We start from the raw sequence: 13,488 nt of genomic DNA, 5'->3' as shown, positions 1-13,488 counted from the left end.
CAGGATTGAGAACTTATGAGAACTAATGATGAGATTATTAAAACTTAACAATTTATAATCTCCTGATAATGTCAAGAATGGCTGGCAACAAGCCAAGTAATCTGAATTAGATCTTTTGATGCCAAGCAGATAAATTTGTTTGAGACATGCGGACGACAAAGTGTTAAGACTAGGAGCAAAAAATAAGTTTCGGTTGTGTCACCAGAAGCAGCTCTTCATCGGTTCCTCAGTTCTTATAGGTTCACCCCTGTTGGTGAAAAGTGTTCAGCAGGGTTGTTGCACAGTCGTCAGCCCCAGACTCTGCTGCATCTGCTACCACTGTCCATCAGCACTGGCACCGCGATGCTTCTTGTTTGGCACAGCTATTTGGGCATCATCCACATGGCTGAGTGGAGAGTGTCGTGATGTGTCAACCAGCTATGACCTCGCAAGGGTGGCTGCATGCCAGGAGTGCCTCCACTGGCCCCACATCCTCCGTCTGCCCAAGAGTCTTCCACATTGTGATCAGTGCCCTCGCCATCTCCACTACTGCTGCTGACATTTTCAAAATCGTCCCCTCTGTTGTGGGTGCCCCCTTCAGCTGTCAGGGGCCACAGCAGTCGCCCAGCTCCTGCGGTGCCACAGCCATGCCTCCGCTGCAGCTGCCGCCATCATCACAGCCGGTGCCACCAGTACCATCACCTTCATCACAACCTCCTTCCCTGGGGTAAATGTCTTAAGTGATGCATTCAATTAATTATAAATCTCAGGTCAAAGGAAAGAAAGGGTACATCACCTTACATGGCTAGTAACAAACTGTGGTACTCAAACTAACATTTGAGGAAGACCAGTTTTAATTTCGACATATGTATAAGAGAATGATGTGACTCCCATGATGCCTTGTTGCAAATCATACTATCAGTTTAAGCATCGTTCATAAGGACACTCTGACAGCTGTGTAGTTCGGTGTTGCCACCCACTATGGCTTGTACCACTGGTGGTCACTAGTCCGATACAGAAGAAATACAAGTCAACAGAAAAATCTAATGCAGGGGGCAGTTGATTATTTGGTTGCTTTTGATGATGATTATAGTGAATAAAGAAGTATGGAAGCAATTCATCATCTAATCATTCACAATATAATGGTCAATACATTTTATATAAATTTATTTATTTATTTATGATATGAATATAATAGAGGGAAACATTCCACGTGGGAAAAATATATTTAAAAAGAAAGATGACGAGACTTACCAAACAAAAGCGCTGGCAGGTCGATAGACACACAAACAAACACAAACATACACACAAAATTCTAGCTTTCGCAACCAACGGTTGCCTCGTCAGGAAAGAGGGAAGGAGAAGGAAAGACAAAAGGATATGGGTTTTAAGGGAGAGGGTAAGGAGTCATTCCAATCCCGGGAGCGGAAAGACTTACCTTAGGGGGAAAAAAGGACAGGTATACACTCGCACACACACACATATCCATCCGCATATACACTGTGTCTGTGTATATGCGGATGGATATGTGTGTGTGTGCGAGCGTATACCTGTCCTTTTTTCCCCCTAAGGTAAGTCTTTCCGCTCCCGGGATTGGAACGACTCCTTACCCTCTCCCTTAAAACCCATATCCTTTTGTCTTTCCTTCTCCTTCCCTCTTTCCTGACGAGGCAACCGTTGGTTGCGAAAGCTAGAATTTTGTGTGTATGTTTGTGTTTGTTTGTGTGTCTATCGACCTGCCAGCGCTTTTGTTTGGTAAGTCTCGTCATCTTTCTTTTTAAATATATTTATTTATTTATTTTTATATAAATTTATTTATATTTAAATTTTTTTAAATTTGTAAGTTTTTATGTCTCTGTAACAGTCCACAGCTGGAAATGGTAGTGAAGCTCACTACTGTTTCCCTCTTCAAGGCAGATTAACCTAAATGGGCCTGTATGATGTTACTTCTTCATGACTTCCTTTGTTCCTTTTCGTATTTAACAAAAATGAATCTTTTAAGTTGAGGCCCATAAAAGTCAATCTATACTTATAGAATGATATACCTTAGCAGCAATATGTTGATGATGTTTCAGAGTTGTCATCTTGTGCTGCAAAGAAGCTTGGGGTAAATGAGACCAGTCTGGATCAACACCCATTTCCCGTAGCCGACGATCTAGAATTAGCTGCAGTTCTTTACGCAGGTCAGCTTGCAATTGTTTGCTTGTAGTATGAAACTTTCTCCTGTGTTAGCAAATGACAAAATTACATTACAATCAAACAAGCAGCAAAAAAATTATCAACTGTTTTCATTCAGATTAAGAGGTCTTGTCAGATTAAAAAATCAATACACATGATAGGTACAGGGAAAGACCAGTTACAAATAGAAAATAAAATTTTATGCAATTTTTAATGCACATGAAAGTGAGTTCCACACACTGTATCTGTTATCAACTATAACTAGGCATTTAGGACTCTACTGAAACGATCTTTCAGTCTTCTTACATTAATTTGATATTCATTGCTTCACATCTTCGTTAGAACACTATCATGTTATAATTCATCAAAACAAAGTTAAATGTCTGCTGTAATTACACATACATAATTAAGTCTAACGACATTTACCCAGGGTTTTCAAAGTACCAGAAAGACTGGAAACCACTATCACATTTCTGGAATTGTGAGCCAGAAAGTGAAAAGGGACCTCTTGTGAGACCTTAGTGTCTCCCAGCATATACACTGTTCAAACAATATTCAAACAACTTACAGAAATGCAGCCAGGTGACTTCTTCAACAAATGCTCATATTTTGAAGGCAAAATTGCAGCAAGTATGGACTGTGCAACAGAATTTAATACATCAGTTTTCACAGAAACTCTGTAATACACACACACACACACACACACACACACACACACACACACACACACAATGTAAACACTGCCACCATCAACATCCAAAAACAATTGATGTCAGAAACTATCAACATTGAAATTTAAAAAAATCAAAGGGTGAGGTAGCATAAATTCTGTCGCTCTGTTTTTTGACAAGCGAAAGAGCAGGATTCCTTGCAGAATCTAAAGAAAAACCACCATCTATATTTGTAAGGTTACTTGCTAATTTAATTCCAACTCTTCCTTAATAACACTATCCCAACAGCTGGAAGTGCAGGCCAGGATCTCCATGTTGTTATATTCCATAGGATGACTGCAAAGGCAGATTAGCTCGGTTGATGTAAGCATGTGTGTTGCTTATGCTCAGTACACCAGTCCTCCACAGTCCTAATAGTCTGGCCAATATATGCCAAGCCACAACTGCAAGGAATACAACAGACACTCACCTCACGCAAACCAAGATCATCCTTTAAGGAACCTAAAAGGACCCTGATCTTCGATGGTGGTCGAGAAACACACTTCACATTATATTTGCACAAAATACAACCAGTCCTGTTTGAAATGTTCCCTGTGTAAGGCAAGATGGCTATAGACTTTGGTGCTACTTTGGTATTATTATCACTCACCCACTGCATAGCACAACGCATGTCTGACCTGTTTTTCACTATAACCATTCTGACGAAAAGTGGTAGTGAGAATTTGAATAACTTTTTAGAACACCTGAATTTAATCCACCTGAATATTTGTTTTACAATGAAGGTGGAAAGGGACAGCTTTCTTCCATTTCTTGATGTGTTGGTCAGAAGGAAGGTGGATGGCATGTTGTATTTGCAGGCTGACAGTTGTCACCACCTGGCTCAACATGAAGAGGTACTTCATACCTAGGTTCAGAGGGCTCATGTCACTCAGACCCTGAGAGTTTGTCAGCTGAACCAGCCTATTTTGAAGTCACCTTTCATCAGAATGGTTATAGTGAAAGACATATTAGTCATGTGCTGCCCTTTCGACCAACTGTGCTCCAGTTGAGTGACGATAATACCGAGGTGGCAACAAAGTCTACAGCCTTTTGCCTCACGCAGGGAGCATTTCAAACAGAACTGGTTATTTTTCAGTTGTGGCATGTCATATATTGGCCAGACTATCAGGACTGTGGAGGACTGCCATATTGAGCATAAGTAACGCACATGTTTACAACAGCTGAGCAAATCTGCCATTGCAGAACATTGTCTTGGCACTGGTCATCCTATGGAATATAACAGACGTTGGTTTTTGTTTAAATTCTGCAAGGAATCCTATTTTCTCACTTGTCAAATAACAGAGGGACCGAGTTATGGTGACACACCGTTGATTATAATGTCACTTTGGTTTGTGATGGCGCTAGTGTTTACAGTGTGTGTGTGTGTGTGTGTGTGTGTGTGTTACCTTTATGAAGTTTCTGTGAAAACCGAGGTATTAAATTTGCTTGCACTGTGCTTGCTTGCTTGAAAAGGCAGGGTCGAAATATCAGCAGTTGTTGACGATATCACCCAGCTGCATTTCCATAAGTGTTTTGAATAAAGGACCTCTCGTCGAAAATTTTGGATTTTGCACTATAGTAATTTTTACATTCAGGATTAAATTCTGAACTATCTGAAAAAAATCTCTGACCCTAAATTTGATTGAATTATAACTGGTTGAATGTTGATGATGGAAAATAGGTGTATTGAGATAATGTATTTTAAAGTTTCACTTTATTGTCATTGTTTAATTTGACATATTTAAGATACAAATTCTGCATATATTACCCTTAAAATGTCCTTTATAAAATGGTACACACTTTTTTAAACTATAATAACATATTAAGTGGTTAAACCTTTCAGACCTATAGCACACTGTAGTGTACAAAAACTTAAAACCAAATAAATTGACCTCAAACTGAGAAAAATTAGCATACCCAGCACAGATATTTTTTATTTTTGTTTTTAATATTTATTTATTTATTTTGGGAGGAGAGACAAAGTATTGGTATTTTTACTTTGTGTTATGTCATCTTTCAGACAAAATTTTGATTAATGACAGAGCATATTTTATAGTGGCCACAGGAGTTGATTTTCTACTTCTAAAATACTTGTGTCTGAAGGGGTTCAAGATCGTTCATGAACATTATTTTTGCCTCTTCCTGTTTGTTTCTGGAAAATCTGGCTGGTAAGATTCTTCCTCAGGATCCTCATTCTCACTGACTTGAGATTCTGGTTCAATTTCTGTTTCCACTTCAGGACATAAAACATATTTTTATTCCTCTTTGCAATAGGTCATGATGTTTTCAAAAAGATAATCTTTTCATTGTTTTGTCATCGCTGTTTATAATTACTGCAGCAGGAAACTCAACAGATCAACTTTCTTCATGAAAAATGTGGTGCACAAATTCATTTCCATCAATGTCTATTTTGCAATGTACACTATCTTTGTAGCTACCAATCAACTCAAAGTGGATACATTTAGTTACGTGAGGCACTTTGTTAGAGTTAGTATTCTTCAAGAGATTTAGCCAGTCATATGTTTCCACAGCAACTTCCCCCTTTTCATTTTTAGCAGGCAATAGCAGAGTTAACATGTTGTAGGTGTATGTTTTTGTTGCTGCACTAATGTAAGCTATTAGCTGGTGTTTTGGGGTGGGTGGTGACAGCTTTCCTGTGGCCTATCCTGTGAGTAGGCATCTAGTGGATTAAGCAAGATGACTGATCAAGCATGGAGGAGGTCAGCTTGATGTACTGTCACCCAAATGCAACGGCCAAACGCATTGCTGCCTTGTAGCATAACCAGATGAGTAGTAAGAATAGCAAGAAGAAGAATACTTGGGATAAAAGGAAGAAGGCCCCCTGTCAGCTGAGTTTTCATCTGAAACATGAACTGTGGGCATGCCAGATTAATGTCGAGTGTTTTAGCAGACCCAAAGGAGAAATCCTCACTAGACTGGCTACTGACAAAGATGTTGACATACTGGCTCTCCACGAGAGACACCTACAAAATATTAACAGTCAGAAAGTACATGGATTCACTGTAGTGAATTGTATTAACACAAAAAATTTTGAATCACCATACTTGTAAGAAATGGGTTGGAAAATATGACAGATAATCTAACACAAGTACATGAACATGCAGTTGGAGTAAAAATAAATAGAATAGCTATCTACAAACCAACCATTTACATAGGTGGCTTTAACTCGCATCATGATAGATGGGCCTATGCAACGTGCAGCGAAGATGGCCTGAAACTAATGGACTGTGCAGACTTGAACAACTGCCACTTAGTATACACTGGCAAAGATAAATGCACCTTCCCGTCAAAGACTTGTGACACAACAACATCACCCGAACTGTGCTTTATAACAAAGTCAACATCCGGCATAGCTCAACCAATCACAAGAAAAGTCTTAGCTCAATTCCCAAAATGTGCAATCATCTCAAGACTCAAAACTACGGCTACAATTACACATTGTAAGAAATAAACCACTTCAGAAGAGAAAGCTCAGGAAAGCCAACTGGCAACTATTTTCACAGACTGTTAGGAAAACAGCAGAACTGCATATGATTTGTTAACTGATACTAAAATCAGCACAAATGTCCATACCTCAATGATGCTATAAGAAATAAGTCACTTCCCGGACTAAATAATGCACAGCCCTACTGAAAGAGAATAGCAGAACTCAAGCCACAAAAGTTGGCGACTCCTAAGAAAGCTGGGACAAGCCACCCACCAACCCAGATGAATTGGCAAAGTCACTCCAAACAATATTAGTTCCAACATACTTCAGACCTCAAAAATATCTGCGACTACAAAACAAAAGGAAATAATGGTGGAGAACATGAAAGAAGCAATGAATAACTGTGAAGATGAGAATACGGTGACATGTAAACTAACAGGCAGAGAAATAGAAAATGCACTAAAATGCACCAAAAATTGGAAAGCAGCTGGTGTGGATGAATTGCTCCCCGAATTCTTGAAGAATATTGGTGAGGATGGAGTGAAGTGGCTAACACAATTGTTTACAATCATCAGAAACATTTGTAAGATCAAAAAATATGGAAGGAATCTACAGTCATTGCTATCCAAAAGCTTGGAAATACTGGAGGTCACCTGAAACACTACAGGCCAATTTCACTGCTGTGCACTATCTGTAAACTGTTTGAGAGAGTATTAATGGGCAGAATAGGACCAATTATCGATCAGATACTACCAGCAACACAGGGAGAGTTGAGACAGAACAGAAGCCGCTGTGACCAGGTCCTAGTGCTCAGAACCTACTATATGTAGAGCAAGGTTTTCAAAATAATTTGAAGACTGGAGAGGTGCTGCTTGACCTCACATCTGCTTATGACCCAGTCTGGATGCAAGATCTGATCTATAAATTAATGAAGGCTCTTAAGTGCAAGAAAACTGTGAAACTGCTAAATATGTTAAAGAGAATGGAAATTTACAATAGAACTAAATGGGAGAATAAGCAAACACAAGGTTCGGAAAAATGGAACACCACAAGGATCAGTACTGGGACCAGCTCTGTTCAATCTTTACATATCTCACATCCCGGTTTTAAATTCACAGGTATTTGCATGTGCCAATGACTTTGCAGTAGCTGCATAAGCAATGTTTTTCAAGAGATTAGACGAACTAGTTAACATGATATGAAAACCCTTGCAAAATACTACAGTGAGTGGCATTTAATCTCCAGCCCAACAAAAACTGTAAGTACCGCGATGCATCTAAACAATAGGGAAGCAAACAGAGAACTAAAGCTAAATGTAATGGGCCAAGCATTAGACATGAGAGACCCCCCAAATAACTGGGAATAAAACTGGACCATACACTAACATACAAGTACCACTTGGAAGAAGTAGCCCAGAAAATGAAAACAAAAAATAATGTAACAGTAAAGCAAGCAGAACAACTTGGGGCAGTTCAGCAGCGACATTATGCCCTTCAGCACTGGTTCTTGTGTAGTGTTTGTGACTACTGTGCCTCAGAAAGGGATGGGCCAGGAGCATCCGCACAATAAACGTTGACATCCAATTCCATGAAAACACAAGGATAATCTCAGGAACAGTATGATCAATCCCCTTTCCCTGGTTTCCAGTCCTAGTACATATTGAATCTCCACACATCTGAAGATGAGCAGCAGCTCAGCTGTTAGCTGGCTCGATCAGACACACCCATCCAACAATATATTCCCACCAAAAACAATCTCAAATCCCAAAACCCTTCATGATGTATGAAGTAACACCCAAGGATGCAAAGACTACACAGAGAGAAAAATGGCAGCAGATAGTCGTGAAAAACAGCAGCCTGGTGACTGATCTAACAGACTTCAACCTGCCACGGGGACAGTGGACTGCGGTGAACAGACTGCAAACTGGATCTGGGTGATGCAGACAATTAATGATGGAGTGGGCACTTACCATAGATGCCAAGTATGAATGTGGAATGGAACACACCAAGCACCATATTTTAAGTTGCGATGTGTATGGTTTTCCTGGTGGGTGTCTTAATGACATTCACATACTTACAGACAGCACCAAAGATTTGCAACGAAATTCCATGTTTGTAATGTAATAAAATATATTTTTGTGCTTTGTTGTTTCTAGTTTAGTTTAAAACTTATTTTAGTAGTCTGAATGTTGAACACAAAATAAATAGTTGGTGTTTTCAGGCTGCCAATTGCAAATTGGAAACATCAATAGCCATTTATAACACCCACATAAAAAGGGACCACTTACTTGTCTTTTTTAGCATTACTATATTCACAAAACATTCTTCATCTACACAAAGCAACTCTGAGGTCCTCAAAATGCCTATAAAATTTAGGAGATACTATTCTGTAAAACATTGCATATGCAACTGCGAGATTTAGAAAACAGGCTTATTGTCGGGCCAGCGTCATTTCCCTGTAATAACAAGAGGTCCTTTCTTCAAAAGGCTGACAATGATTGCTTTTAATGATATTATTGACACAAGTTGGATTCAATCAACTTTCAAATCAATTCAAGCATGTACAGAATGAATTAAATTGTTACAATATACAAAAAAATGAAAAATACGAAAAGGATAGATTGCTACTCTTCATATATTGGAGATTTTGTGTTGTGTTGCAGTTAGACACACAAAAAAAGACTGTCAAACAAGTAAGCTTTCACCCAAAAAGGTTTACATCGGAATTAGACAATGTGTGTGGTGGGGGGGAGGGGGGGGGGGTTGTCTAATTCTGATGAAGGCCTTTAAAGCTTACTTCTTTGACAGTCTGTTTGTTGTGCCTATCTGCGACGCATATCACCACTATATGGCGAGTAGCAATCCACCATTTTCAAAATATTTTCATTACTCCATCCCCCATTTTCCACTGTTTCAAAAAATGAAACAGATGTTTTGGATGTTATCACAATATTATGGAATGGATATTTGCTACTCACCTTATAGAAGAGACACTGAGTTGCAGATAGGCACAATAAAAAGACTGTCAGAAAGAGAGCTTTTGGTCAAAACACACACACACACACACACACACACACACACACACACACACACACACACAGTCTCTGGCTGCTGAGGCCAGACTGCGAACAGCGGTTCATGATGGAAGAAGCAACCAGGTGGTGGGCTTGAGGAGGAGGCAGGGGCGGAGGGGGGGGGGGGGGGCAGAGGGTTAGCACAGTAGGGGTGGAGGATGGTAAAGTGCTGCTTGTGGGAGCATACAGGGACAAGGTGAAGAGAGGTTAGGGCAGCTAGGTGTAGTCAGGAGGTTAGATGGAGGGCAGGGTAGGGAGGGGGGGGGGGGGGGTTGAAAAGGAAAGAAGTAAAAAGACAGTGGGTGCTCTAGTTCTGAATCAGAAAAGCTGGTGTAGAAGGGAAGGATAAAGATGGCACAGGCTGTGACGCAGTCACTGAAATGAAGAATATTGTGTTGGGCAGCAGCTGTTACTTGGCCGTAGGTTGTTGGTGACCACTCATGCGGACAGACAGCTTGTTGGTTGTCATGCCCACATAGAATGCAACACAGTGGTTGTAGCTTAGCTTGTAGATAACATGAACTGGTTTCAAAGGTAGCTCTGCCTTTTATGGGATAGCTGACGCATGTGACCAGACTGGAATACGTGGTGGTAGGAGGATGCATGGGACAGGTCTTGCATCTAAATGTATTAAAAGGATATGAGCCATGAGGCATGGGGTTGGGGCAGGAGTTGGTTGAGGGTAGTGTGTAGATTTGATGGGTGGTGGAATTCCACTGTGGGATGGGTGGGAGGGATAGTGGGTAGGACACTCCTCATTTCAGGGCATAACAATAGGTAGTCAAAACTGTGGCGGAAAATGTAATTCAGCTGCTCCTGTCCTGGGTGTTACTGAGTCATGACAGGAATGCTCTTCTGTAGCAGCATGGTGGGACTTTGGGAGGTGATGGGTCATTCTCAATGGAGAGAAGTCCTCTGAAGAAAGACTGATTTCAGCTGTTACGCAGGGGAGTGTCGTAGGACCGTTGCTATTCACAATATATATGAATGACCTTCTGCATAACATCAGAAGTTCACTGAGGCTTTTTGCGAATGATGCTGTAGTATATCATGAGGTTATAACAATGGAAAATTGTACTGAAATGCTGGAGGATCTGCAACGAATTGACCCATGGTGCAGGGAATGGCAATTGAATCTCAATGTAGACAAGTGTAATGTGCTGCGAATACATAGAAAGAAAGATCCTTTATCATTCAGCTACAATATAACAGGTCAGTAACTGGAAGCAGTTAATTCCATAAATTATCTGGGAGTAGGCATTAGGAGTGATTTAAAATGGAATGACCACATAAAATTAATAGTCAGTAAAGCAGATGCCAGACTGAGATTCATTGGAAGAATCCTAAGGAAATGCAATCCGAAAACAAAGGAAGTAGATTACAGTACACTTGTTCGCCCACTGCTTGAATACTGCTCACCGGTGTGGGTTCCGTACCAGATGGGGTTGATAGAAGAGATAGAAAAGATCCAACAGAGAGCAGCACACTTTGTTACAGGATCATTTCATAATTGCGAAAGCATTATGGAGATAGTGGATAAACTCCAGTGGGAGACTCTGCAAGAGAGACGCTCAGTAGCTCGGTACGGGCTTTTGTTGAAGTAGTATATTGCCCCTTCCTACGTATATCTCGCAGAGAGACCATAAGGATAAAATCAGAGAGATTAGAGCCCACACAGAGGCTTACCGACAATCTTTCTTTCCATGAACAATACAAGACTGGAATAGAAGGGAGAACCGATAGAGGTACTCAAAGTACCCTCCGCCACACACTGTCGGGTGGCTTGCGGAGTATGGATGTAGATGTAGATGGAGAGATACAGCACGGGAGATCTGTTTTTGTACAAGGTTGGGGGAGGGTGGGGGGTGGGGGGGTGGTGAGCTACAATCTGTGAAGGTCTCAGTGAGACACTCAGTATATTTAAAGATGGACTGCTCATCAATACGTAAGCAGCAGCCACAGGTGGTTAGGCTGTGTAGAAGGGACTTCTTCATATGGGACGTGTGGCAGCTGTCGAAATGGAGGTTTTGCTAATGGTTGGTAGGCTTGATGGAGATACTGATGTAGCCACCTTTAAGGTGGAGGTTGACATCGAGTAAGGTGGCTTGTTGTGTTGCATAGGAATGGGAGAGAAGGTAATGAGGTTCTGGAGGAATGTGGATAGAATGTCCTCACCATCGATCTAGATCATGAAGATGCCATCAATGAATCTGAACCAGATTCCTTTACACTAACATCCCTACGCCCATGGTCTTACCTTTATTGAACACTACACCTCCCAACACCTGACAGTTTCCAAACCTACAACCTCCTTCCAATTCCCCATGACCAATTATAACCTCACCCAAAATTACTTATCCTTTGGAGGTATTACCTAAAAACAAATCCAGGTTAAGGCTATGGGCACCTGCATAGCACCATCCTATGCCAACCTATTCATGGGCCATCTAGATGAATCCTTCCTAAGCATCCAGAACCCCAAATCCATCAGATACACCGATGACAAATTACGGAGACTGTCTGCTTGCTGGCAGCAATGGGCATGATCTTCTTTGCAAAACATCACAATGTTGTTGGGCATCTTTGCCGGAAATGCTGACAAGTTGTAAGTTTAGCATTGAAGTGACATTGGTGATGGAAGTCTGGAGCACTTGGTTGTCCTGCTGAGCCTGGGCCTGTTCCAGAAAATCGATAGGTCTTGAAACATTGCTGATGCTTGAAAGAGTCAGCCACTACATTGTTAATGCTAGAAATGTGTTAAATGTCTGTACTAAATTGGATTATAAACTCAAGACGATTGTATGATGGAGGGGAGCAGTTTTGCTATTCTGCTTGAAGGTCTAGATTAGGAGGTTTGTGATCCATGTAGATCATAAATTCTCTCACTTCTGTCTGTGAGCCAAAGCATTTAACTGTCTCATACACAGCCAGGAGTTCACAGTTGTAGGCACTCCACTTCTGCTGTAACAGTGGCAATTCATATGAGAAGTGTGCAAGCGGTTGCCGTGAACCATCCAACAACTGCTACAAAGCCGCACTGATGGCTTGAAACGATTACTAACATCAAGGGCGCGTCAAGTTAGAGGTGTACAAGCAGTGCTGCATTTGCCAAACTTTGCTTTGAGACATTGGAAGCGAGCACACTGCTTCTGTCCACTGCAGTGGGGTGCTGTCTCTGACCTTTGGGCTGGTGAGTGCCATACTTAATGGTTCCTGCAGGTGGTAGATGGTGGCAGTAAAAGTTCAACATCCCCAGGAACCAGCACAATTCCTTAATTGTTGACATCCTTGGAATCTGCAGGATGGCTTCGACTTTCTCAGTTAATGGTAGGGAGCCTGCAGATGATATCTGGTGGTCTAGGAATATGAATTCGGATTGCCCAAACATGCACTTGGCCATGTTTAACATCACACCATACTGTTCCAAATGACTGAATACTTTGTTAAGGTGCTAGTGATGTTGCTCCTTGTTGGCTGAAAACACATGTAAGTCATTGAGGCACGCAAACCAAAATGGCAGGCCTTGCAGGACAGCATCGATACATCTTTGCCAGGTTTGAACAGCATTCTGTGACCAAAATAAATTAAAAAGCTTTCACATACTAAAAACAGAGTAATAATTGCCATTTTCAAGATGTCTTTCTGCATTACAGGAATCTGCGTGTAAGCTTTGGCGCAGTCCAAAATTCTGAATATTGTTGCTCGATGTAACGTGCAACTGTAGTCTAGCAACAAGGGCACAGGATAGAAACTGTGCACAGTTTTAGAGTTGAGCATATAAAAATCACCATATGGAGCAAGTATAGAGCAAACGACCAAGGGCTAATTGTTGGTTGGATTATTCCTTCTCTAAGCATTGTGTTGAATTCAGCTTTAGCAACGGCCACATAATTTGGTGCAAACCCTAGGCCTGGAAGATACTGGCGGACCATCTGTGGTTTCTATGTGATGCACCTATTGTGTAGAGCTTGCTCAAGTGCACCTGGAGGTTTGTAATAATTAGGGCATTGTCTTGGCAGAGAGGTGTACTCCTCATCACACACCTGCACCAGTTTAGCACTGTGCACAGTTGCACTGTGATGAAATCCTGCAGTCATCAG

General features: G+C 41.1%; 1 protein-coding gene across 2 annotated transcripts in view; it reads right to left on the bottom strand.

Annotated features, from left to right (window-relative positions):
- LOC126162842 (cilium assembly protein DZIP1-like) overlaps positions 1-13,488 on the bottom strand; it is a 289,744-nt gene that overhangs the window by 139,471 nt on the left and 136,785 nt on the right. For both annotated transcript variants that reach the window (XM_049919606.1, XM_049919605.1), the window contains exon 10: positions 2,025-2,202. In XM_049919606.1, the coding sequence (XP_049775563.1) occupies positions 2,025-2,202 (178 nt within the window). The remainder of the gene's footprint in view (positions 1-2,024; positions 2,203-13,488) is intronic.

This window comes from Schistocerca cancellata, chromosome 2, assembly GCF_023864275.1.
Source record: "Schistocerca cancellata isolate TAMUIC-IGC-003103 chromosome 2, iqSchCanc2.1, whole genome shotgun sequence".
In the NCBI taxonomy this organism is placed as follows: Eukaryota; Metazoa; Arthropoda; class Insecta; order Orthoptera; family Acrididae; genus Schistocerca; species Schistocerca cancellata.
This window is presented reverse-complemented; position numbering and strand designations above follow the sequence as displayed.